Source organism: Pseudorca crassidens, chromosome X, assembly GCF_039906515.1.
Source record: "Pseudorca crassidens isolate mPseCra1 chromosome X, mPseCra1.hap1, whole genome shotgun sequence".
NCBI lineage: Eukaryota > Metazoa > Chordata > Mammalia > Artiodactyla > Delphinidae > Pseudorca > Pseudorca crassidens.
Window position 1 is genome coordinate 26632430 of NC_090317.1, and position 27357 is coordinate 26659786.

Genomic DNA, 27357 nt, shown 5'->3' on the forward strand with positions numbered 1-27357 from the left:
CTCCACCAGGGAAGCCCGGAAGTGTTTTTGAAGATCATCAATCCTGAGTTTGGGCACTTCCTCAGGAGGCCAGATCTGGCAATGGGAGGATGGGAGATCAGGGTTAGGGTCAAGGCAAGTGTCTGAGGAGAGGGTCCCAAGGGGTGGAGGAGATGATCACTGGTGGTGATCCTGCAGTTGGGGTGGGGAGAGGCATAATCCTTTGTGAAGATCACCTGTCACGTGACTGTACATCATTGGTAAGGCTTCTGGTGGGAAGTAAATTGGTGACTAATAACTTCTTGGCACCTGCACCCAAGTAAAGTTTAAACAGCCAAAGCCCAGAGACAGAATTCTTTCTTTACAATTTTATTTACAAAATGTATTAAAACTTTGTACAATACCTCATGGCAATGAGGCTCCGTAATTTACGCCCACACATGCAATTTACGCTTTTACGGCCATTAGTTTGCTTGGCAATGTTTCTGTTCACTGAAGTACAGCTTTAACAACAAAAAGAAAATAATTGGAAAAAAAAATCTTCAAGTGACTACCGCCAAACTCCCGTAGCTTGAAGTTAGTAGCAGAAATTTGAAGCAATCAATGTTTCTTTAAACATGCAAGTTTTTAAAAAATAACAAACCAATTTACCCGCCTCTTCATTCCCAGTGAAGTTTCCTCTCTGAAAAATTGACTTGAGTCAACTAACATCCACTTCTCTTTAAACAGTGCCTATGAGAAGTTTGTGTGTAGGTCGGTTAGCTTCCCGCGCCGGAACATCATAGCATTCAGAAGTTGAAAAATCAGTTTCGTGAAAACAAAACAAAAACACAACAGCTTTCCTTTTTTGTTCAATACCATTTAAAATTTGACAGGTGAGTCGTTTGCTTATGACACAATTTTTTGGAATGAAAGTTTATATTACACTTTTCCGGAAACTTTTCGTTGGAAATGAGACTTGTACCTTTCTTTTCTGAAGACGAGCAAATGTGCAGCGAGTCAACTAGAGCATCTAAGGGTCACACTTGGGAAATGAATTTGAGCTCCCAGTTTTTACTGCCTGGAAACTTCCCAGTGCACGTCACTGATGAGAGCAAACTACTGAACTACAGAAAGCATACGTCGTTCTATTGGAGGTAATTAGTGAGCGGAGACTATTTCCTCTGACTGTTCTGATGATGCCAATGGCAGGTACGCAGTTAGTTACTTGATAGCCCGTGGAGCAGTGGAGCGATCTTCGGAGTCAGTAGAGAGACTGCTCCAAGCATGGACCTGGGAATGAGGCTGAGGCCCTCGGTTTAGCAGTAGGTTTGGGAATGCATTTTAGTCTTTGCAAACTAGAAAAGGACACATGCAGTCTGACGGAGAGCCATGGGCAATCACAGGCAACAGCTGGTAAGACAGACCTAGCAAGAGTAAAAGTTAGATGAGAACTGTGGTCTGAACCCACTGGCCCGCCTTGCAATGCGGTCCTGTCCCCGTGGTGTACGCTTGAAAGGCATACTTAGCAGAGAAAGCAGAGCTAAACACAGTGTTGTTTCTGAGAAAGATATTCCAAACACATTTGGGAGTGTCGGCAGCATTTCCCTCACCTCAATGCTAAATACTCAGCTGTCGTGACTTAAAACGCACACTGAAGCAAGAAAAACAGATCTGTGAGCTGAAATTCCAGGCTTCTCAGAAAGCCCCGGGGTCCGTTTTTAGGAAAGCACCGAGAGGTATGCTTAATAGTGCCCGTCCCTTGCTACACACAAGTCAATTTCGAAAGCTATGTGAATCCCTTCACCGAGTGGGAAGTTAGCAAAGCATTTTCACAAAACCATTTCAAAACACAGAAGTCACTGTTCAGTCCCTTTTCCAAAGTGTTTCAATTTTCTTAAGTGTTGCATTTACATTCTAAAGATATACACATTTCAGCAAAGTTGAAAGGAAATAGGGTGCACAGAACATCACCACCAACAGGAAATACCAAAAACATCTGGTCAGCAGATCCTAGAAGAAATGCCAGTCTGTCCTCCCAGACAGGGAGTCAGATTTGTTTTTTTTAAATCAGGAGGAATTATTTAAATCAGGAATAATTATTTTAGCTAAGATGGGCCGATTTGCTGAATTGGAATTTTAAATTTGTCTGTGTGTGTGTGTGTTAAAGAACATGGTGTTTGTATACTGTGCAGTGGTATCAAAGAATGGCTTTTGTTGAATTGACTTTTTTTAAAATAAGATTAGTTTTCGCATACTGGAATCTTGCATGTCCATTTTTTTGTTGATTTTATTTTAATTTTTTCAAGCAAAGCAAAAAGATTTCAGTGATGATTTGCATTGTCGCGAGTCTCAGAGTATTCCATAAGGCACTGAAGGAAAAAAAAAATCAGTTTTTCCTATTGAAAGGTCATTGCACCATCAGCAATATTCGTGTCATGCCCGACACCAAGGAGAGTGAAATCTGGCTCAGGATCCTTGAAGCAGCCACGTTTTCGGTGATTCCTCTTGTCACTTGCCTCCAGTGGGAAGGGATCTGCAAAGGCAAGGGGGAAATTTAAGTTTGAACGGGCTTTCTATTGGGAATGGAAGTTTACTATGGCTCAGTCTATCCTGGACAAAAACCACGGCTCTTTTCTCACACTGGCATCTCTGAGGCTGCACCCTGCTTGATTGGCTTTAGCCAACAGGTCTGTTTAAATTCTTTCACTTGAAGCAAATGCTTTGCAATAGGTTAAATTAGGTTCATTTTTTTACTATGCATTGTACCAAGGAATACACGGGCATTGCATGATGTCTAACTCAAAAAGCGTTCATCACTTAGGGTGTAGGTATACTAGAAAGCCTTCGTGGCATTTCAATATAGATTCTCAGGACAACGACACTGTAGAGTATATTCTGATTGCAGAACCTGTGACAGGACTGTTTACCTAGGACAGAGTGGAAGCAGTGTTCTACGGCTCGCTCAATTGAAATCCATTTGACTGCTCATTGCCAGAAAGGTCACAGCTTGTTTCTCTTCATATCTACAACCTTAGTTATTAAAGTCAGAAAATAGCACATGGACTGTAAAGAGACAGCACATTCCAGGAAGAGGCCAGAACAGTGATACCCACGAAGGGGATTGGCTTCCATGGGGGTGTTTGCCTTGATATTATGGGCCTGATTGAGATGTTGATGCTGCCCTCCTTTTGGAGGCATTAACTAGTGCAGGGAGTTCATTTGCCCCCAACTCTGAAAACTTAAGACCACTTTCATGACTCCTTTTCAAGCTCACATCCATCCTCTCCATCCTTTCCCTCTACACTAATGGGACCCTTCTTTTTCTCATGAGCTAATGCTGAATTTTATCCCAAAGGAATGACATGATCATTATCTACCACTGGCCCTGGAATAAAAGTATCTGTAAGAAGAATGTCAAAGATGCATCTGAAGGCCAAAAGCCCCAAAGAAGCAGAATAAGACTAACATAGAAGTGGGTAAACCTCTTCCTTGGAATCACTATGGTCCAGAGTCATATCTATCTCAGAAGTTTGGGGAAAGCTTATGTCTATGACAGGAAGATCAACCTTCTTCTCTCTCTATTGGCCATGGGATGTCATTTCCCACCTGCATAACTTTGGGAAAGCCACCTAATCTCTCAATGCCTCTGTTTCCTGTTTTTAAATGGGGGTAGACGAGATATTACCACTGAAGGAAAGGTCCTCTGGGAACAAAGAACATCACCCCTTCAGTTATCTAGAATGTTTTCCACTTAACGTAAGATGAACTCTTTAAAGCAGGAACGCTTCCCCAGCAAGAATGTCTATGGCTGCAGAAGGAAAATTGATTCTTTCGAAATGGGCGGCATGAACAAAGTTAATATTTTCTAGGAAGACTAAACAGAACTGTATTAGAGGAAAAATGGAAATCTTTTTCCTTAACCTCAGGCATTTTGAGGTCTTGAAAATAAGAAGGATTTCACAAATACTGAAGAAACCAAAGAAGCCAGAAGTAGTTGTGAACAGCAATGAGGAAATGGGAAAGAATTTCTTAAAACAGTGAGCAGAGTGAGCCCTAGGGTGCAGTGAATCTGGAACGCCTGATGGTTGGTCACCTGCCCAGGCATCCTGGGGGCCCCTCTTCCAGTGGGTGGCCAGTAACCCAAACAGGCAGCAGGTCATCAAGAGGCCGTCTGCTCCCCAGTGGGTGCTGGATCTGAGGCGTGTGTTCCCACAATGAGTCCAATAACCCGGACTCTACTCTCAGCCATGGCAAATGAGAGATGACCCCCTTCTCTTTCAAGGATGTCTTTTTGTTAACTAGATTCCACCTAGATCATATTTTTGCAGCTGATTTGCACTTGAGTCATTCTTCCTGAAGAATTACTGGTACCATAAACTGCTAAGGCTGGCTCTGATAATAACAATAAAAGTAAAATCTCAGGGTGCTTCTCCATCTCTGCGCCCCTGAATGGACCCTGACAGATCTAGGCCAGCTCAGAGAACCGGAAGCCTGATAACTAGGTAACAAGTCAGAAGGCACTAGGAGATATTCCAGAACTTCTTGGGAAATAAAAGATGAGTGAGCAAAGACCAACATTCCCCTAACGTTACATCACCACACTGGCTGAGGACAGCAGAGCGGTTTCTATTTCCTGCTCAGCCTGCTCTGTGCCTCGACTGACACACGTCAGGTTTTTTCTGGCATCCTCTGAGGCTTTTCCTCCTTGTCTTTCCCTCCATGACCTACATATTTACACATATATCCATCCCTCCTAAGGGCACCATTGATGATCTCTTGGCATCACTTATTAAACAGACATTTGCTCTTTAGGTGTCCCTGCTCAGAAAGGAGAAGTGAAGCCATGTAGAGCAGAGTATATCCCACATTCTCTCAGATCAATCGTACTACACCATGGATTCCTATATTTTTCAGGCCCAGAACAATACCCATAGTACAAATCCTTATCTCAACCCTTCTAGGATCACCATATGGGGGAATCAACTTGGTCATTAATTCACGAGCCCATTCTTTTTTCTTCTCCACTATGGGAAAACTCAGCACCCTCACGCCACTCTGTCCACATTTCTTTCATAAGATAGAATCCAACGTGGCTCCAAACTACCTATTTTAGGTATTTCCTGAAATCAACTTGAAAAATAAATTGGACAGTTCTTTTGAAACATATCAACATTTTTAGGGTTTTTTTTTTAATAAGCAGTTTCTACTTTCACAGGGGGAAAAACATGGTCTTCTTATCCTAAAACTGTCTTCATATGTAACACTGGCCATCACTAAGATGACACTGAACTTTGCAATGGCTTGTTTGCGGAGGCTTTCCCCAGGTTTTCATCCTAGGGATGATTGCCAAGGTGCTAGCTAACTGGGCTGTAACCACGTTGGCATCGATGTCTATTTGAGTGTGATTTTTGCCTCAGTTAGCCCGAATTTTGCTTCACAAAATGGGTCAGCCAAGATGACGAAAGGAAAGCCAGAGTACCAGAAGGTGTGGCAAGTTAATTTCTTATGCTCTTCCCCCAGGTTTAATGTTCTGGGCCTCCACTTCAGGACTGTAGCATTCTGCCCAAATTGCTGATCCCAGTTTGGTCTCCCTCTCTCCCTCTCTCCCCTCCTCTGTGTCTGTCTGCCTTTTTGTCACTCTCCTTCCCTTTCTCCCTCCCCCTTCCTTCAATTCCTTAAGTTACATCCTCTGAGACAGCTTTCTCTAGAATCTTACTACTCCCTAGACCAGCAGCATCAACACGACCTGTGAGCTTGTGAGAACTGTAGAACCTCAGGCCCCATCCCAGAGCAGCTGCCTCAGGACCTGCATTTTTATAAGATCCCCAGGTGGTTCATATGCATATTGCCAGTTGGGAAGCACTGCTCTGGGCCTTTAATGAGAGACTGAGGCTATAGGAGTTGGGGAGCAGGGACATAGATTCTCAGATGGAATGGCTGATAATAAAGAGGGTCTGGAGGCTGTGTGACCCTAAGCCCTGTTACAGAAAGCTTCCTTTTGGGGAACGTAGGAGCGATTGAATATACACCCTCATGTCAAGTGCATAAGAAGGAGGGCAAATGGAGGCTTGGTGAAGTCTCTCAAGACATTTTTGTAAAGAAGTGAGACATAGACTTAGGATCTGCTCTCCATTTGACAGGATCCCACTGGGGTTTCAAGGTTTCTGGAGAGCACCGGGCCACGCGTAGAGAGCGGTGGCGTGGTTTAGTGAAGAATACAGCTACAGGAGGAAGAAGAGCTGGGTTCTAGTCCCAGAACTGCCACTGCCTAGCTGTGTTGCCTTTAGCAAGTCATTTGATGTGGCTGGTACCTCGTTACCTGAAAGGGGAAATATTTTCTGCCCCATTACCTCAACTGAGGCAATAGATGTGAGAGCACTTGGAAAACTGATACGCAGATTTCAGGTGTATTATTTCTTTGGATGCCAATATCTCAGAATTTGGGATAAGTAAGCTAGGCTGAAATCACCCATGTACTCTCTTATGAGAAAGCAATAACATGCCCCCAATTGTAATGGGCCTATATAACCTACTCAAGAGTAAAATATTTTAAGCACGCTGGAACATGAAATGCTTGCATGCAAACAGTGCTAATTGCAGATGAATCCACGTATTGTCCATTCAACAATGCAATGGGAACACTTTGTTAGTGGGTTAGTCGGTGGCAAAAGGCTGCAGCCTGCAGCAGGAAAGAACAACCAGCAACTTCATCAAACAAGATAATGCCTTCCATGGTGAGGACAAATGATTTATGTGGATGAAATATCATTTAAAAATTGGCTGAATTTAGATCCGCACCATGAAATATAAGGTCAAAACACAGATGCATTTGTAGAAATTCAAACACATGGACATTGACTCAAGAGGTCAAAAATCTACCTAGAATAAGGGCTACGAAGTTTCTAATTGTTCTGTTCCACTTCGGATAGGTGTGTTACTGATGACAGATGCACGTGAAGGTAACACAACTATTTTCTCTTAAACACTTCCAGAATGGAGATGTTATCCTAACTCAAGCTTGCCTTTGAACATGTCTGAGTTATTGGTGAGTTTTAGCTATAGCTGCCAGAATCAAGGTGGCATCAGTCAGGTTCATTTAAGTATGAATTTGGGAACAGCCAGCAGCAGGGAACCTAGACTGTCCTTTGGGAGACACTTACCTCAATGAACATCAGTTCCAAGAAAGGGACAACAAAGGAACTCAAAGATTAAAGAAATTGTCTCAGGCTTATACTTAAGAGATCCACCACACCCCTATAGAAGCACTACCTTTCTCAAGGTAGCAGCTCCCCATTTCCATTCCTCATTTTAACATCAGTTCCAGAGAGCTGCTTTCTCTAGAGCTTCACTGTCCAATATGGTAGTCACCAGCCACATGTGACTATGGAACACTTGATATGTGGCTAGTGTGAATTGACATGTGCCATAAGTATAGAAGACACGCCTGATTTCTAAGACTTAGTATGAAGAAAAGAATGTAAGGGCTTCCCTGGTGGCGCAGTGGTTGAGAGTCCGCCTGCCGATGCAGGGGACACGGGTTCGTGCCCCGGTCCGGGAAGATCCCACATGCCGCGGAGCGGCTGGGCCCGTGAGCCATGGCCGCTGAGCCTGCGCGTCCGGTGCCTGTGCTCCGCAACGGGAGAGGCCACAACAGTGAGAGGCCCGTGTACCACAAAAAAAAAAAAAAAAAAAAAAAAAAATATATATATATATATATATATATATATATATATATATATAAAAGAATGTAAAACACTTCATTCACTTTTTACATTGATAACAAGTTGAAATGATAATACTTCGAATATACTGGGATAAATGAAATATATCATTAAATTAATTTTGCTTGTGTTACTTTAGAAAATGGCTAGAAGAGCACTTAAAATTACACATGTGGTTCACATGTGGCTTGCAAATGTTCCCACTGAACAGTGCTGCTCTAGAGAATTTCTTTTTCCTTTTGGGTCGCAGACCACAATTTAATTACAACTATGCTATTAGGAAAGCACCACTGTCTGACAAGAAAGCACAACCATTATTTTCAAAGAATCAAATGGTTGCAAAGAATAGACAATTCCTGAAACAACAAACCAAACTGAAAGACAACAAGAAAAGAAAAAGAGATTGACATACAGTAACATAAACTGATTAGTTTACTAGACCTTAACCGTACCCCTAGATCTTAACACTCTCTGTTCCATACACGTTGTAGCCTTCTCTGTATGTAGCGTAATTTTGAGTGTTGGTGGCAGGAGCAGGCTTAAAGTTTTGGGTGTTCTTTGTGAGTTTCATGCGTTTGGACTCTGCCCGTGATTTGTAACAGAATTCTATCAAAGCCACCATCATGGCCAGCCCCAGACCTCCGACAAGTATATAGAAAACGCCTGCCACATTGCTCAGGCTCAGAGCGCTGGTCTTGTCCTAAGAGAAATGAACAAGGTGATTAGTTCTTGGGGAAAACAAAGACAATGGGACATTATAATGCATTGCAACAGTATATGATAGTTCTAAGTTGTAAAATAGCTAAACATTGATGTAAATGCTATGACTCAACTCTGGCAACTGGCTGATGTTTCACAATGGCCAGCAAGATGGTAGATGGTGCTTCTGTTGACAGTTGTGGTCCTCCCCTAAATGTTCTTTTAGTTTGACTCCTTAAATCCATTAGTACCTCAAGATGGTGTCAACAACTAAATAAACAGCACTCGGCCATGGGAGCAAAAGTGGAAACACAAGCACAACTTAGTCCTCTGCCGGCTTCGATAAACACCATTTGCCAGAGTTGAGCTGTGACATCATCTCTGTCGATGTAACACTCTTTTCATTTGGGAACTTGAAGCACTCTTTCCCCTCTCTGCCCCGCAACACCTCTTTCTCCCTTGTCAACAACTGGTCTTTAAGATGACAGGTGAGAACGTTAGAGGTTCCTGATATTCATATCTGGGGAGTTACCTCACAAGGGTTTGTTTTAAAAGGATTAACTCTCCCCTTTCACCCAGTGGCTGAGAAATTGCTCCTTTGAGGACTGGTTGCTAAGGCCTCATCCTCAGCGCAGCAAGTCTTTGTGCTGCGGGAACAAGGGCACAGCACAAAGAATTGGCTCTGTTCCCTCTTCCTGAGAGTTTAAGGACCCGCTGGGTCCTGAATTGGCTCCATACAAATCAGAAAACTTTTCCAGGAGGCTGATGATTAAAAAAAAAATCCGGCTCATTTTTAGCTTTTACTCCAGGGAATGTAGAGAATAATTAGGAAAAAAACCCAAAACAAAACACCCCTATACTCATCTGCTCTCTATTTAAAATGGGGGGAACATCAAGGAAGCCGGTCAGTGACTTTCAGGTCAAACTGCAAATCTGACTAAGCTATCTGCCTGTATGAAAAAGCAGAAACTGAACTGCTGAACAACGGAAAGAAAAAAGTTGGTGCCTTGAGCCCTACCTTGAGGTAGGACACAGCAAGGGCCAGGAGCCTTTCTTTGAAAAAAATAAAATAAAGTAGCATTTTGTAGTCTTTTTAGAGGGAATGTAACCATTTTGCTGCTGAATACAACGGAATGGAATACCCAAATTGTCAAGCCAGTGAATTGAGTATCTTATTCAAATGATAGCACAGTGACCAGATGATGGCCATGGCTGACACTCAACACTGTGGCTCAGCCAGTCCTGGTATCACGTAAAGAATTAAATGCAAAGACAATATGGCCATGTCCTGATTCTGTTTTCATAGGAGCCAGTCCTGCACTTGTTTACCTTAATAAAAAGGCCAATTGGAATTAAGTCGCATGATCGGGAAGAGGGGTAGGGACATGCCTCATGTCTATAACAACCTTGCAAATAGTCACTCTTCTAGGATGAGTGACAGTTAGCTAGACAAGTGGTAAGAATTTCTATAACTTAGGAAACAATGGATCATCTCCTTAAGGAGGCAGGTGAAGCTGTCTGCAAGTATGTTCCACAGTCCATTAGGAAAAGGACCAATTTCTGGTAACCTGCCCTCTCCCATTAGATTTTTATATGTATGTGGTTTTTGATGGGGGAAAAAGTGTCCTTTACATCACCCATGTAAGCCGTAGCAACAAAGTTTCAAGTTCCATGTATTTAAGTTTCAAAGAATTCCCTGCTGTGGGATGTAGAAAACCAGTAGCAAAATGGTTCACTGCACAAGGAAAATGAGTGACATTTCATGAAATGAATTAACTGATACCACAATATTAGTTCAAAAAAAGGAAAGGCAAAAATTGAAACTAAAAAGGAACTTTCTTAGGGGAGCAAAGGGGGGCAGGAAGGAGGCGGGGAAGAGTGTTTCATGCTTATCAATGTGATGTTATCCTGAGAAGGTATACCCTTAAGGAGCATGCGACTGAATTTTAAAAGTATTACGTACAGAGATTCAAATGACACCTTTGGAAGAGAGAAGTGTGACAGACTTAATGAGATTCGAGATCCAAATAGATGCTGAACTCAATACGACAGCAGCTGAGAGGAGGCTGGCTAATCATTCTGCTTACAGAGACCAGTCTTTGTTATTGATTTCTTTGACTGTTTTCAGGTGGGATCGACATAATATATTCATAACCAAAGGCATTTACAACTACAAAGTCTCTGACACTGTAAGAGGTTAAGAAAAAGTACTGTCACAACTGGATCATTTTTTGTTTTTTGGGTTGTCGTTGTTGTTCTGTTTTCTCTTTGAACTTTCGAAATGTGAAATACAGTAAAACCCCCTTATAACACAGCTCGTGATTTTACTGCTTTGGGAACATGGTGGGTCAGATTGAGTTCCCTAATCGTAAGGATAGCTCGCCGGAGTCGATGACTGATGTCACGTGGCAGGCCTCTGAGACTGGTGTTTGCCTCATTCCCTCAGCGCTGGTGTTATAAAGGGGTCCCACTGTGTCAGGGAGTGTCTGTTGGGAAGGAAAGCCGTTTTAGGGTAGAAAATAAACAGTGGTTCAAAATGTGATTGCTAATCAGTACAAAAAGACCTTCAGCGACTGACCTTACTCCCGGAGTCCTTCGCTCCGCATTCCCCCTTATCGTACCACCATTTGTTTTTCAGCTTGTCTAAGATGCCTTGTTCACTGAGTTTCAATACTGCAAGGTTTACAGGCGTTCTTCACGTGGGAAATAACATAAATAACATTATATTATGTTATTTTATGTTATTCAAGCTTCAAACTACTTTAAAACTATAGAAAGCGATAAAGCAGGGGGCCCTGGCCACAGAGTAATTTTAGACACTGCAGGCAACCTGAGCATTACCTTATAAAAATTAACACTACAGCAACGCTATATTTACCAGGGCCTGCCCATATCGCTTTGAGTAATCGGCACACACTGTTAAATAATGAGGATAGAAAAAAGGCACTCCTCAGATAGGCTGTGTGGGGTGAGGAGGGTCTCCCCTCAAGTGACAATTGTCGGCGGCAGCTTGCAGTAGCTTTGTGACGGAGGTGTGTTAGGTTTGATCTAACTGGGTGTCTTGTTGTACTTCCAGACAGAAAGCAAGTTTTATGGAGGAGTGGGGAAGGGAACGGGACCAGAAGGGGAGACGTTTCCACATGTGGAGACAAAAGGATGAATCCGAACAGAATAGAAGATAGATTCTACGTGAATAACATGCCTTCTGATGAGTTGTCCTTTATTATACATATCTGTTGCCCAGCTGAAAATGAGCTCAGAAAGAACTGTACTACATACATGTCTTCACAAACTGCATTCTTATGCACATACTTGTCTTAGTATTAAAGGTATAACGTGGACCTCTGAGTTTTGGATAAGAGTACTTTCAACAATGGGAGAACTGGTCTATGGATTGTTTTTGAGTTACTGATCAGCTCTCTCTCTGATATGGTCATAAGTCTGTGAGCGACTCAGATCACCAAAAGGTGAACTAGATTGTTTAAAAATGGATTATTAATATGGCATGGCCTGAAATGGCAAGCTGACTGCCCCTATGGGTAGCGCTGTGGAGGAAGTTTAGATAAGCTGTTCTAGTGAGATAAGACTTCCTCAACTAAGAGGCTAATAAGTCCCCAGGAGGCCAGCCCACTGCTCCCTCGTCCTCCACCGCTTAAAGTGTGAGGACTTCTTTGAGAGCCAGTGGGCAAACGCAGGATACTCTCCTGGTTCTAGGATAACGATCTTCTCTCTTAGAAATTTCTTCAGCTGTAAAATGGGAATAATGACCTTTACTCTGTCTCCTTTCTAGAGCTAATGAATCTTAAATAAAGTATCTCTAATAACTTTAGATTAAAAATGCATTATTTACAGAGGGTGGCATATTTCTATTATGAGGCAATAAACTGCTGTGTGTTCAGATTCACGTGAACAATATTGCCAATACTAGTGCACGTTTTTCTGAATGCCACCAGTTTACCAGGAGGAAAACAGATATATTTATGTAACTATGAACATTCCATAGAATTTCTGAGCTTATTTTGGGTAACTTGGACCCACTAACATATCCAGTCATTGACAAGACTTCTGTTGTCACAGAGATCTGGCCTCTATCAGACCAAGTCCCCAAAGCCTATTTCCTTTCTTCTCCCCTTTGCTGTTGAGAGCAGAAGGACCATCTCATCTTGAGAATTCTGAGAAACATATCATCATTTAAAAATAATAGGCAATTTCAGAGTACTTGGGATTTGAAAGGCTGTAAACCTTTAGTGTCGCAGAGGTGACACTTTCTTGGGGAGTGCAGAGCTTGGCAGCCAGAATGTCTGCATTTTGTTTCTCACCAGGAAACTGAGGTCCTTTTATACTTTAAACAATTCCTTCAATCAGTGCTCAGAAGCTGAGGCTTCTCAAATGCTAGCCAGACTTGCTTGGAATGCAAAGCAACAAAAGATACTCAAATAAAAATTGGAGCCTCTTTAGGATATTACTGGCAGTGAAAGTTAAGTCTTAGACTTTTAAGGGACAGACAGGCCATCTATGGCCCTGAGATCAGTGTTGGAACTGCCTTCTCCCCTAATCCCCACTGTCTGGCCTCCTCCTCTCTCCTTTCCCCCTATTATTTTTTACTTTATCACCCCCACCTTTCTTCCAGTGCTGTGCCTTAAGCTAGGCACTGGGACCCAGGCTAAGGATTAGGACAGTCGGCTTAAGTTGCAGGGGAGATGCTTTCCAATGGCATATGGGTGACTGACTCCATCAGGACCTCAGGAAAAATTACAAAGCATTTTTTTCTTCCTTTCTGTGCTTCCTTTTTTCTTATTGTAAAGGGCCCAGTGTCTTCACGCTGCTCTCTAAGCCCTTACCAGGCCCCGACCTCCCTCAAGCTACTATACTCTTCAAATTACTTCATTCAATTTCTTTAGTACAGCTGCTCTTACTAGATCTCAGGAACAGAGCAGTCTGATTAAAGGCCCTCACACTAAGGTCCAAATAGAGACCTTTCCCTAGAGATCCTGGGTTTTAAAAAATTTGTCAACCCTTAAGTGAACTAGGTTGATAAAAGTGTGACATGTTCGTTTAGAACAATGGTTCTCAAAGTGTGGTCCAAGGACCCCTGGAGGATCCCTGAAAACTTTTCATCATAGGGTCTGTGAGGTCAAAACTATTTTTGTAATAATACTAAGGCATTCTTTGTCTTTCTTACTCTTATTCCCTCATGATGTACAGTGGAGTTTCCTGGAGGCTACATGACATGTAATATCACAACACATTGAATGAAGAAGCAGAAATGAGAATCCTATTCTCTTATATTAAGCCAGACGTTAAAGCTATTTGCAAAAATAGGACAATGCCGCTCCCCACTAATTTTTTTAAAAAGTTATTTTTCATAAAAAGTATGTTATTTATGTTAATATACATTGGGTTTATTATTTTTAAGGGAGTTAATACATTATTTTAAAATTCTTCAGTTTTAATTTCTGATATGTTAAGTGTTAATAGACTTAATACATATGAACAAAATCTTTTGGGGGTTCCCTATAACTTTTAAGTGTGTAAAGGGGTCCTGGGATAAAAAGGGTTGAGATGCACTGGTTTTAGAGGAGGGTAGATTTTTCCCCTGCTGGGGCCTAGTCTGGGCTGCCACCCTCCACTCCTGCCAAAACCCAGGCTGAGCATTTAAGCATCCAGGTCAGCAACTTAGCATCCTACTTTTCTGACAAATGGCCTACCCCTGCCTTAGGCCATCAGGTGGCTCCCACAGAATGGTTGGTAGCTGCTCTCTACGCCCATGGCATCCACGGTTACAGTAGAGGTTACCTTAGAGCAATGGTTCTCAATCGGGGGTCATTTTGTCCTCCAGGGGACACTGGACAATGTCTAGAGTCATTTTTCACTGTCACAACTGGGAGGGTGGGGAATGCTACAGGCATCTAGTGGGTAGAGGCCAGGGATGCTGTTAAACACCCTACTTGGCACGGGGAGGCCCTCCACAACAAAGCCCCAGATGTTAACAGTACCGAGGCGGAGAAACCCTGCCTTAGAGCGTCCAGACCTCATCTGTTGCCCCAGGGCTTTAGAGAAATCTAACAAATGATATACCCTTAGAAGTTTAGTCTTTGATCGGAAAAAAAAAAATCACAGGGCTTAAGGAACCTGGCAGGGAACCAATGTGCACTTGGGAACTTCTAAATAAAAATGAAGGAGAAAAACAAACATTTTAAGAAGTAGCACAGGCAAGGAGCATAAAAGCTGTAATCAGAAATCACAGATAATACCACTTAACAAGGTTAGGATAGCTGCCAGGAAAAGAAAGTACTTTAAAGGCCAAATCTCCTAGAATTGTATGTTGCTGTGGGGTGGAATAAATTCCCAAGATGGCAGAGAAAAACTGCTTGTAACCACGTAATTTTCTCTCTTACTGTACCTTACTGGATGTATTGCCAAACTCAATTCAAATCAACCAAATGTATTGACACCCTCCTCCCAACACACACACACACACACACACACACACACACACACACACACAATTTGGTATTTTAAAGGAAGTGGAATTAGGTGGACATCTGGTCATTTTAAATGTCACTTTCCTCATGATGCCATTTTTGTTTCTCACCCAATATTTTCTCTCCCTCCTCCTTCCTCTTCTACCTGGCCTTATTATTTGGGCCCAGGTCTTGTGTCTCCCTCTAGGCTGTGTTTCTCAAAGGGAGGCACCATGACTTATGTATTTGTATTCCCCACTTAGAATAGTTCTCTCAATAAATACTTGATTAGAAAACTCTCTTTTAGCTTTTGTTTTTCAGCCTAGTACTTCACACATAATAAAATTATTATTATTATCGGTCAAGTTCAATAATCACTTTAAGAAGGTAGATTTATGGTCTCTATAAGTAAAGAAATCGAGGCACAGATAGGTTAAGTAATCTGCTCAAAACTGCACAGCAAATTATGGGGCAGGCCAGAAGGCAAATTAACACGCATCCAACTCTGTACTGTACATTCTCCAATGGAACACACAGAAAAGGGGTAGCAGTCCTCATTGTTTTCATTCTTAGGGCTTGGATGTTCATAATGAATTTTTTCTTTAGGGATCACCATACTCCAACTGTCAGCCTAGCAAGGGTATATCTAGCAGCTGGGGCCTTTCACTGCGACGCAGCAATACGTCTCCAGGGGAATGTTTCAGAGCAATTACTGTAGGCCCTTAACTGGTACCTGAGAGAATTATAAGTCAGAAATATTTACTGTACTCACTTCAGTAGAGAAAAGAAAGAATTAAACAAAGTAGGTCAGATTCCTATCATGGAAATGAGGCAGGCATTCTCCCCTCTGAAGGGCTTGCTATGGACGTTTTGCTGAGTAGAGCACTCGTAAGACAAAAACACAGGTTGGCAAGCATAGGGAGAGAACAGGAGGGCTTTGTGATGTAATTTCAAGGGGTCTGGGAACATCCCCCTGTCCACAAGTATTTTCCTCACTGGTACCTTTATTTCCATCATGAGAATTTCACACCTTTAAGTTTGAGCAGCATTCCTTGTTAAAATACAAAGCTTCCTGGGAAATGGGAAAGGAAGCAAAGAGTAACTATTTCTAAACTCCAACTCTTTGTTCCATTTCGTTTAAAAAATGTTCGGGGGGGGGAAGGGTGTAAACTTCTCCTATGTAAAGGGTGTAAATTGCACCCATGTCATAAAACTGTATATGGGTTGTTGATCAGATGGAGAGGATGAGAGTGAATGTGAACTAGATAGTCAGTTAACAGCATGTGAAGGTAGCACAGACCTGTGGCAGGATGACTATTCCTGAATGCTGCCAACAGTCACGGAGTGGCATCTATTTTTTTTTTAATTGGGATAGTAATGTAATTCATAATGCCTTGAAAATGAGTTCTGTTTTTGAAGAAAACATAACTAACTGATACAAATTTCTGCTTATCTCTGCCATCCACACCTGGTAACAACTCAGCGACAAAGCACTGTGCTCATTAATCCAGGGCATCCAGCCCCGGGTGGCGATTGTCTAGGTTCCCAGCTTGTTCCTGGGAGCTATGAACCGGCCATTGCAAAGTTCAGTGTCATCTTAGTGATGGCCAGTGTTACATATGAAGACAGTTTTAGGATTAGAAGACCATTTTTTTTCCCCTGTGAAAGTAGAAACTGCTTATTAAAAAAAAAAAACCTAAAACTAAAAATGTTGATATATTTCAAAAGAACTGTCCAATTTATTTTTCAAGTTGATTTCAGGAAATACCTAAAATAGGTAGTTTGGAGCCACGTTGGATTCTTTCTCATGAAAGAGAGAAATGTGGACAGAGTGGCGTGAGGGTGCTGAGTTTTCCCATAGTGGAAAAGAAAAAAAAATGGGCCCGTGAATTAATGACCAAGTTGATTCCCCCATATGGTGATCCTAGAAGGGTTGAGATAAGGATTTGTACTATGGGTATTGTTCTGGGCCTGAAAAATATAGGAATCCATGATGTAGTACGATTGATCTGAGAGAATATGGGATATACTCTGCTCTACATGGCTTCACTTCTCCTTTCTGAGCAGGGACACCTAAAGAGCAAATGTCTGTTTAATAAATGATGCCAAGAGATCATCAATGGTGCCCTTAGGAGGGATGGATATATGTGTAAATATGTAGGTCATGGAGGGAAAGACAAGGAGATCACAGAGAAGTAAAAGAAATATGCGAGCAAGGATGGTGTATTTGCATAGTTAATTAGAAACTTGCTCTAAGAACACAATGTCTGAATGATGATAACAGAAACTTATCACAAGCTAAGCTGGAAGCCCATCCCTCATGCTATGCTTCATCTGAAGCTCACTCTAAGTTACTGCATTTGTTTCTTGGTACCTAGTGATTTCTTGGAACAACTTCTAAAAATTATCTTCGGCCCAGTGGAGGGAGAAAAGCCATCTTTCACTGGCTTTTCTACTGAATATATTTCAGGTTTTCACGGTGACAAGTCACCTTTCCGAATTGCTCACTTGCTTCCCTAGCCTTTTCAGGCAGGAAGGCAGTTACAGACATCTCTGCCCAGGCAGGGCTTGATTTATGAAGTTGAAGCCAATTGATAACCAAGCAAGAGAAGATTCTTTGTTGGATAAAAGGATTTATTCTACAGTCCTTTATATTCTTTTCCATAGGTTACCTTGGGAAATGTGTAGTAAAGGGATTTACCTCTCTACAGTAGCTGTTGGAGGCTGTGGAAGTTCAAAATATGCCCTAGACTACATTAGTATCTGGACCCCTTTAAAGAAGCTTTATCGATTTCTTTTCACAGGGGTTTCTGGATGCAGCATTCTAGGAGAATGAAGGTTTAAGTTATTTTAATCTTTCTACCCTTGGATCAGCCTGAGCTTTCTCCACAAGCTGGGAGCAGGCACATATGACTGCTGGCAATACTGGACTCTGGCCGCCCAAGTGACCCTCATTCCACAGGGGCAGCCACAATGATTTGCAGAGCTGTGCAGTGCTTAGCTGCTAGACGCTTCCTCTGAGACAGTATTTATATCATGTAGTTCACAAATGTAGCTCAAACCTATTTAACTCCTTGCTAATGAGATCATAATTTAATATAAGTGCAAAGAGGGAATTCAATAATGCATGCATATAACGTTAGGAGTTGAAAGCTGTGAGTTATTTTACTGAGGGCCCAACAATGCTAGTGATTGAAACCTATTGATGAGCATCTGTGCTAGAGAAGCAGCCCCCAAAGTCACTTGGAGATATGTGGATAAAACCAGGGCATTTCCAAATGATAACCTCTCAAATTCAAAGTGATAGATCCCTTGATTATACAAGTTGTGAGTTTCACTGATGGATTTCTGCCAAACTGGGCCTTTGTCCAATCTCTCCCTCTAGAACAGGAAACCTAAACCATTATGGGTTGTGGACTGTCTCACATAACCCAATTTGTCTGGAAAGACTTCTTACTCAATTTGTCCCTGACAGGGAGAAGGGGCTCAGGGAAGATGCTAAGCTTCTGGAGAAGCCAGTCTTGTTTAAGATGTGGCCACAGATAATTTCCCAAGTACATAATTCATATGATTCACTTGAAAAGTCTGTTTTGAGATCCATTAAAAATTCAAACTATCACACTTCGTTGGGTTTTATCACATACAAGGGTATTTTCTTTAGTTCATCCCAATGGTACTGAGAAAGAGAGGCATAGATTGAGAAGGACAGAAACCGACCAGAAACTCACATGACAAATGTTTCTGAAGACATCTAGTTCATTCTCCTGATTCTAGGCAAAATATTCATTGAGAGTTTAATCTCAATGATGGGTGCCAGCATCCTATTCCCCCCCGCAATGGCCCTCCGTTGACCATGACCCATAGAAAAATAATCAGTCTTAGCTTACACTCCAATAGATTGCAACAAATGGGGGTCTATATGTCAGATCTGAAAGCTGACTTCTGCTTGCTGCTCCAGGGTACATGCCACCCTCTTCCAGCGCGCATGCTAGCATCCACTTCTCTGCATTTCCAGCAGTGATGCTAGACAAGACACACTAGCAGAGTCAGTCTCTCCCTCTCTCTCTCTCTTTTTTTAATGTAACGTATGCTATTGTCTTAGGTCTATATTTTGAGAAATATTTGCTTCAAAGCCAGATGAAAGTAAGCTTTATGGTGAATCTAGCACTTGGACCACACTTTTGCCACCTTTGACAAATGGAGATTTGCCTCATGTGCCAAGGGCCAGATGCTATACCGCTCTCTAGGAAGTCAAAAGAGAATGGATTTCAGTTCTCCATAAAAGAAATCTGCCCCCCACCCTGTTCCACCAACCTCAGTTCCCACCCTCATCGAATGTATTTCAATCATTTCAAATCTTTCGTGTTTCTTTTCCATGGCTGTCCTACCTTTCAGAGAGTGTAGTTCTATACTCTTCTTTCCAAATGAAAGGAAACCAAATGATTTGGTCTTAGAGGGGCAGAAAGGGCATAGACATGCACCATTTAACTGTGCACTGCAGCGGTGTCTTTCTTCTTAGCAATTGTTCAACAGCATTCTTACCTTCAGGCTTTTCAGTCCTGCTCCTCTTTCTGTAGCTCTGGTGTTGGACATTTGCTCATTATTTGTCAATAAGAAACACATTCAAGTTATCAGGATAATACCAAAGGCAAACAATCACATCCTAATCATAGAAACCATGTTAAGGCCACGCAGTCAATTTGAAAAAAAAATTCATTAGAATGGATTAATTTTTTAAAATGTTTTCTTTCTGGATTACAATATATTTTTCCGGTGGTAGAATCTATTCTTTAACACCATCTGGTAAAATCAATGGTTTTGGTAGTCCCTGGACTGGTTCAGTTCTTAAGGCAAAAAGATCCCTTGTTTGAAGTAGCCACTTGAAAGAAAGTGAGGGTTTGCTCTTGGAAAGAAAACCTGAGTAAGTTCAAGGAGCACATTTAGTCACTATCAGGAAAGATAACTGTCAGTTTCTTCATACTTCCAGGAGGCGGCACCAGCATAGAGACATGCAAACCAACGAAGAGCATAATATACTCACCCTACTCCTTGATCCCAAACCAGTCTCGGTGATTCACAGGAACTTCTTCTAAGACCCAGGGAGTGCGATCAATCTGTAATGATTCTTGACTACACACATAACAGTGTCAATAGAGAGTCACTGGGATCCATCTTAACCCTGGGTATCCAAAATGTCTACCTTTAGGGATGGCTCCTGCCAATAAAAGGTCCATCTTGTTGCAGGTAAAAGACAGATGCAGATTCACATCAATTACCTAAGGCCCAAGAATGTCAAAGAGTTCTGGGTGTGGAAGAGAAGTGGTTAAGAGATGGTGGCATAGGAGAGGAGAATTGTAGACATACATGGAAGAAGAAGAAATACACACAAAACTGAGGATCTCATTTATATATATAGGAAACACAGTACCACATCATTCATCTCCGTACCACCAAACAGAAGCCAAGGACATTTGGAAATGTGCTGTCCTAAAGTATAAATTTTTTTCTATCTCTGAATAGGACACTTGCTAAGCAAATGTATGGGATTAAAAAAAAAGATTGTTAGTTATAGGGAGGAGGAACATGTTTGAATTTCTTAAGAGAACAACTCTTTTTAGGTACTTTAAAAGCACCCATGTGAAAGGAAGCACAACTAATTTTAATTGCAAGCCATTTTTGGAATTTACTAAAACAAGTTCCGTAAGTTCTTCCCTAGCATCACATTGGTTAGTTTATTCTAGTTCCTATGTATTTGCGAAGATAATAAAACTGCATTTCTCTGTCAATACTCTATAAATCATAATGGTCATCCAACCATTTATTTAATGGAAGTTTAAGTTCATATCCTATCCTTATCCCTTACTTGCCTATATGCCTTACAAGTTAAGGCAACTCTCATTGCAGTCAAGTAGTTCAGAATGGTCTCCTTTAAACATTCTGTTCCAGTGTCCCCCAAAGCACGCAAAGTGTGCTGATCTTCAGCGTGGAAAATATGCACACTGGAAGTCGATTTAAATCCCTGGATAGAACTAGAACCAGGACAATTCTAGGGTGAGGTGGGGTAGAGTTTATAATGCCTTATCACCCATCACAAATAGATTGTTTCAGTGACCAGCCCCCTTCAGGTAAGGTAAGGTTACATGGGGAAGCTAAGCTGGTGCCCTTTACCCAAGATTAAGGGAATGAAGCAGGGTGGGTGGGGGGATCAGAAGAATTTGAAAGTTTGAGGGGACAAGCAGCTGGGGAGGGAGGCTGATGTGGTAATTCAGCAGCTGAATCTCCATTCTGCTGTGATTTACAGCGACAGACTTTCACTGGCTGTGTCACAAACCCCTGGTGATTGGGGTTTATCGCTCTTTATTGGCTCTTAATTACGGCATTTGCACACACAGTGTAATAAAGCACTAACACAAAAGGGTGGTTTGCAGGTTAAAAATTCCCAAACCACAGCTCTAATTTCCCCGATCCTTGCCTGTGCATTTATAGTCCATCATGGAAGGATCAAGTCTGATTTGTTTAGGCCCAATTAGCCCAGGTTTAGGAAACTGGTAAAACCAAGCAGTATTTTAGTTCTAACCTGTAGGGCTGGCGCAGGGGCTACCCTGGTGACTGACCTTGTCTTTATTCATTGTATCAGAAAAATAAAAAAACTCTATTTCATTAGCTTAAGCGAGTGCACATTTAAAACAGCCTGATCATTGCTTGTTTCTTCCATAGAATAGTAACATTTTGTGAAAAGGCTTAGAATGTGTAATGTCTCATGTCAGGGGGGAAAAGTCAACAATTTAACATAATTGCCCGTTTATCATTATTTAAAGGTTGCAGGGGAGAAAGAGAGAGGGGGGAGGGGGAGAGGGGGAGAGAGAGAGGGAGGGGGGAGAGAGAGATGGGGGGGGAGAGCGAGATAAGTAATACATGCTTTTCTCTGTCTCCTGGTCTCAGAGATAATAGGTGTAGAAGCGTTTTTGAAAAAGTAAAAGCACTCATAAATGTCAGGCTTTGTGATTATTGTCATTTTTAGTCATCAGTACTGAGGGCTGGAATGGCTTAAATATGCTATTTGCCTTGTAACCAAGGTAGTTGAGAATAAACCTGATTTTTATGGAAATATATCACATGCAATCAGATTCACATTGCTCATTGGATGGGTAGATGTGATAAATTGCTGTCTACAATATTATCACCAGAGGTGGCCCTGAAAGTCAGCAGAGATTTGTGACAGCATTAGCTGTGTGACCTTCTCAAAGTCACCACCATCTCTGGGTCTCACTTTCTCTATGAAATGATGATCTGTTTGTCAATTGTCATGTTAACTGGGGATGGAATACAATAAAGAAATGTAATTCTCAAGCCATTTTACTAATACAGTTAAGACTCACTGATTTGGACTAACAGAGGTGAAGGATTATCTGAAGAAGAAAGTGCTGAATTACAAAATAGGTTCGAAGAATGACAGTTTCATTGCTTGAAGTCTGTTTTGTAATTCAAACTCACTCTAAAACATTGCCTTAGTGGAGGTCCTCGTGAGAACTGCTTTAGCAGATAAATTTGTATTGAATATGATTATATCTAAAACAATGCTTCCGACATTTGAAAAAGGTTTGTTCTCTTAAGGAAAAATTCAACTGGCAGTCTAGTCTAAACTCTTCATTTGCTTAACAAACCTCTCAACCTCTCTTAGACTGTAGACTGGTCCCTGTCCAGTTTATCTCAAATTATAAATTAGAGGGCTCCAAAGTAATGAGGTTCCACTGCCTTTTCTACCTTCTTCTCCATTGATTTGTTTTTGGCATCACCACTAAATAGTGGGAACAGATTCAAGTTCATCTCTTGCCCCTTCTCTTGCTCACTCTCAGAAAACTGCAGGTAGCAAGAAGGAAGGAGATAAAGGCAAGCTCCTTGGTAATCCAGAAACAGAATAAGCAATTGTTGGATAGGCAACACTGATCATACTATTATCCATAGTTGAGAAAGGGGTCGACTTATTTCCAAAGGTTGTCTGGAGGAATGACCAAAAAAAAGTGATTTGAAAGATGCCTGGCAAGTAGCACTATGGTCAGAGAAGTTGGAAATATCTAGGATCTACTGAAATATTTTTCTATTTGCATATCAAAAATCAGATAATCTGGAAATCGTGGGGCTGGCAACAAAGTTACTTGATAATTTTGCAGCAGTATTAGCTGAGGAAATATCTGGGTGAAAAGTAAAAATTCAGCCAGATGTGTGCAGGTTTTTTTGTTTATGTAACATCAAACATCTGGCTATTTGAGAACTTCGGGGCAGTTGGCATCCTGTGGATGTTTTAGAGTCATCTTGATACAGTCCATGGCTCCTTTTTAACCGTGCTGGGTATGAATGATGAATTCGTGACAGCCACGTATCCAATCCAGCTCAGTTTTTCACTCTGCAACTCACTTGAATGATATAATTAGGTTCTCCGTGGCCTGATAATAATATGAGAAAAAAGACCAGGAAGAAGGTTCTAAATACTCTAGGCATCAGGTGAGCCACTACAAAACTCAAATGAGCCACGTGAATGGCATCAGTTCACACTGGTGGGAGAGGAAGTTACTGCTTTTTGACACATGGTAAAACCTTGATTAATTGGAATCCATAAGGGATGGATGGAATTTTCAATAAGAATACTCATTTTGTCTCATTCTTAGCTAATCACACTTTTTGTTTTCTCAAAATGCTTGTATCCACTTTCTTGCCTCAGGCAAGCGGCCTCTAATGTTTGAGGGTCAATCCAGATGGAGAGAAGATAGAGGAGACAGAGCTGAGTGTGACCCAACCATGGGTCATCTCTTGGCAAGTGATTGAAAAAAAAATCAATTCCTTGCAGTCTTCTTTTCTGGTACTACTGCTGCTTCCTCATCAATGTGGAGTACTGAGGGGGGGGGCAATTCAGTTAGTTGGGGTACTGGTTAGGTGAGCTCTGGTTAATCAAGGTTTTACAATAAAAGACCTTGCCAATGCTTGGTAAGATTATGTCCTGAAGAAAGTCATTTTTAAATTTAGTTCTTGGAAAGTGCTCTGTGTTTCCAAACCCATATTATACTGCAGACTGGCAAACTAACTTTTCCGTCAGGGTCCTGAGGAGTGGAGAGAGAAAGAGAGGAGCAGAGGTGTAACCATTGTCTCTGAAGGAGAAAAGTTTCGGCTTGCCTGTCTGTTCGTCTCTGATTGGGAAACACTATTCTTCACCTTAAGACGCCCATGGTATCTTGGTCGTACAAGAGCCGATCGTACATGCTTCAATATAATTCTCATGCCCTTTGGGCCATGGAGGATTCTGTTTTCAGGTCCTCTCCTGTACTTACCCAACGTGTCTTTCCATCATTTGGTGTTGTGGCTTCTGAGCTCGCCCCTATTTCTTGTTGCTTGGTTGAAGGCTATTCATTCTTTCTAGCCCCGAATAGCATTAAGGAGCCGAAGGAATGCCAAGTAAGATGGTTTTTTCTCACAACGGTAGCCTGGATAACCATTACACCTACCTGAACTAAGAACACAGCTAAGGAGAAGCCACATCAGGGATGCACACACATAGAGTATCAGTTAGGTGACGCGCTTGTTTAAATATACAAAATATCTTTGTAAAGTCTATATATGTGGTGACTTATTGAAGAAAGACCCCATTTAACTTGAAACTGAGCTTGTTCTTTGGCTTTCAAGTTGAGTGGGGCCAGCTTAAATAGGCCATCACATATAGAGAGCAACGTCTCATCACTCATACACATGATGGAAGAAGCCAGCCAGCCACTGTAAGCAACCATCATACCGTCATGCCTTAGGGGAAAAAAGGCTGTAACCTGACTTTTCAGTAGATGGATTTGATTTCTCACACCACTCATCCGAGGCAGGTGGGGACAGTCTTAAGGAAAGCCTCGGGCTCTTGAAAGCCTAGGGCGTTGAAACCTACACCACAGCCTTCATAAGGCAAGCGGTCTGGTGTGTGAGGGGAGGGAAGGGGTGTGGATGGGAAGCCTCTGTCTGGGAGTTTAAGAAGGGACCCAAGTTAGATCAAAGCTGCGGGCGGTGCCCTGGAGCCTTTCTAGGTCCCAAAGCTGCCAGGCAAGGGAATAACCTGGTCATTCCACTTTATGTGTGAGTCTTGTGCTCTCTCCTCAATAATAAGATAACAGTCTTGCCGATTACTCGTCACTAAGGGTACCCGGTTGTGGTGACATTGAGGCTGACCTTGGAGTCACCGCCCCCGCTGCCGCACTCTCCTTTGTCGTACCACCATTTGTTTTTCAATTTGTCCAAGAGGCCTTGCTCATTCAGTTTTAATACTGCCAGGTTAACAGCATTTCTTGAAACGATAAAACATAACTTGTAAGAAAATGCACAAATGCTTAGGAAATCGTTAACGTATAAAAAGGAGCACAAGAGGACAAATTGGCTAAATTTCACAGAACGTGGAGCTATAAAAATGTCTGTACAGCAAATACAGGGTTAAATATTGGAAGGTGGCATGGAGGATAACATTTGCTCAAAACTGAAGTGTGCGGGATGGGGAGATTGTCTTTGATAAAGAAAGTAACAAGAACACCACATCCATGCAATTAACATTCGTCACATATGGTACCATAACTTGGCTTTTACCATTTAAATTGAAAAAGCCGTTGAACTGTAAAATTAAACAGCAACAAACAGTCAGAGAGGACAACACAGAGAGAGAACATTAAAAAAAAATGGATGCATTAAATAGATGAGACCATAATTTACCGTCTTATTTAACTCCATGGAATATTGTAGATTTTAAACTTTTAAAAGTTACCTCAAAATCCACAAGAAAGAAAATGACAACAAAATGCATCAGGGTAGGTGGAATACTATAACAACACGGATATTGTTATATTATTCCACCCACCTTAATGCTGAGCCTTTAGGGGTTGCCACACCATAGCCTTTGGAATCCAGATTTCCACCAACTTTCATCGTATCACACGGTTTTCTCTGCTCAATGTACTCATTCATGGTTGACTCCAGCAGGAAGGCGAACTTTCCCTTGGACTTCCGCACTCGGGCCACTCCGTCTGCTGTTGTTTTGGTAAACACAGATGGCTCTGCTGATTTCATGTAAGACCACATTTTCTCATAGACAGCAATCTTGGATCTCTGCAACAGAGATGAGAATTCTTAGAGCTACCAGATATTAAAACTGGAAGAGGCCTCAGTGCAGTGGTTTTCAAATAGTTTTGATTGCCACCCACAGTAAGAAAAGCACGTTACACTGCAACCCAGTAAGTACATTCATACGTATGTAAGCATGGTTCCAAAATAGGTTTCTCAAAACCACAGTCATCTTTGCTGTGTGTGATGCTCTCTGATATCTTCTATTCTATTTGAACCACAGTCACCTTTGCTGTGTGTAATGCTCTCTGATATCTTCTATTCTATTTGAATTCACTTAGAAAAATGCCAGTCAGGACCCACTACATTGATTTTATGGCTCCAATAATGGGTTTCAACACTTTGAAAAACACTTTCTTAGTTCAATCTTCCTCTCAATTCAGAAATCACTCCTACACTATCCTGCTATGTGATTACCCTTTACTGCCTGAAAAAGAAAAAAAAAAAACCAAAAAACGGCTATTGGAAGGGAGTATACAACCATTTTAGTTAGCCTACTCCAGTATGGGGCATTAAATATTCTAAGAAAGTACTTCCTTATTCTGACCTGAAATTTGTTTCTCTATGACTCCTACCCTTTACTACTATCCACTAGAGCTATGCAAAGTAATTCTGTTCCTTCTTCTACACGGTGGTCCTTCAGATATTGCAAGGTTGTTGTTATGTCCCCTCTTCATCTCTTCATCAGGTTAAACTCCACTGATGTCTAATACTATTCCCGGAAGCCTCATAGAACCCCATGGGTCTTTCTCCCATGGGGTTCTAGCTAGCAGTGTCTCTCTTAAACTGGAGTGTCTAGAAATAAGCATGGCATCCCTGTTATACGACAAGGACAGAATGAAAAAAACTGCTTCCCGTCATTGGAGCATTATTTTCTATCACTACTGCTTGAGCTTTCATTAACATATTTAGTCTTTCATCCATCCTTTCAACAAATACTTATTGAGCACCTGCTACATACAAACCACTCTGCTGGGGTGTGTGAAGAATATGTGAGTCCTTCCCTCAATTCAGATTGAGGTCAAACCCTCCAAACTGTTAGTTTTTTGTACCATGCCAAGTTTCCCTCATCCTTAGATTTTTGAATTTAATTCCATTAAATTTCAATTCAATTCAGGTGGTCCTTAGAACATGTACTAAATACTTACAGGTCTATGTTAGGCATTTTGGATAATATAAAGGAAGCATGGTCTCAGTGACCCCATGACTTACAATCGAGTTGGGAGCTAGATCCTTAGGAATGAAAACCCTAGAGAAAAATTAAAAAGAATCTTTGACCAGAAGTGAGATAGCCTGGTAGAAACTATAAACACATGCCATGTTTTCAAGCATCCTTTTATGGCGTTTTCTGGCCTCTACCTCAGCTTTTTGGA

At 41.6% G+C, this 27357-nt stretch overlaps 1 protein-coding gene across 6 annotated transcripts in view; it reads right to left on the reverse strand.

The window, feature by feature from the left end:
* Nucleotides 1–332: 332 nt before the first annotated feature.
* The window catches only part of GRIA3 (glutamate ionotropic receptor AMPA type subunit 3), a 291809-nt gene continuing 264784 nt past the window's right edge, over nucleotides 333–27357 (reverse strand). For 2 of the 6 annotated variants that reach the window (XM_067723332.1, XM_067723329.1), the window contains 4 exons: nucleotides 25722–25969; nucleotides 10960–11074; nucleotides 8135–8382; nucleotides 333–2494 (listed from right to left, as the gene is read on the reverse strand). In XM_067723332.1, coding sequence (XP_067579433.1) covers nucleotides 8137–8382; nucleotides 10960–11074; nucleotides 25722–25969 — 609 coding nt within the window. In that variant the 3' untranslated portion in view covers nucleotides 333–2494; nucleotides 8135–8136. Of the gene's footprint in view, nucleotides 2495–8123; nucleotides 8383–10959; nucleotides 11075–25045; nucleotides 25161–25721; nucleotides 25970–27357 lie in introns of those variants that run through there. The other 4 variants (XM_067723331.1, XM_067723330.1, XR_010940002.1 and 1 more) reach the window with 4 other exon arrangements.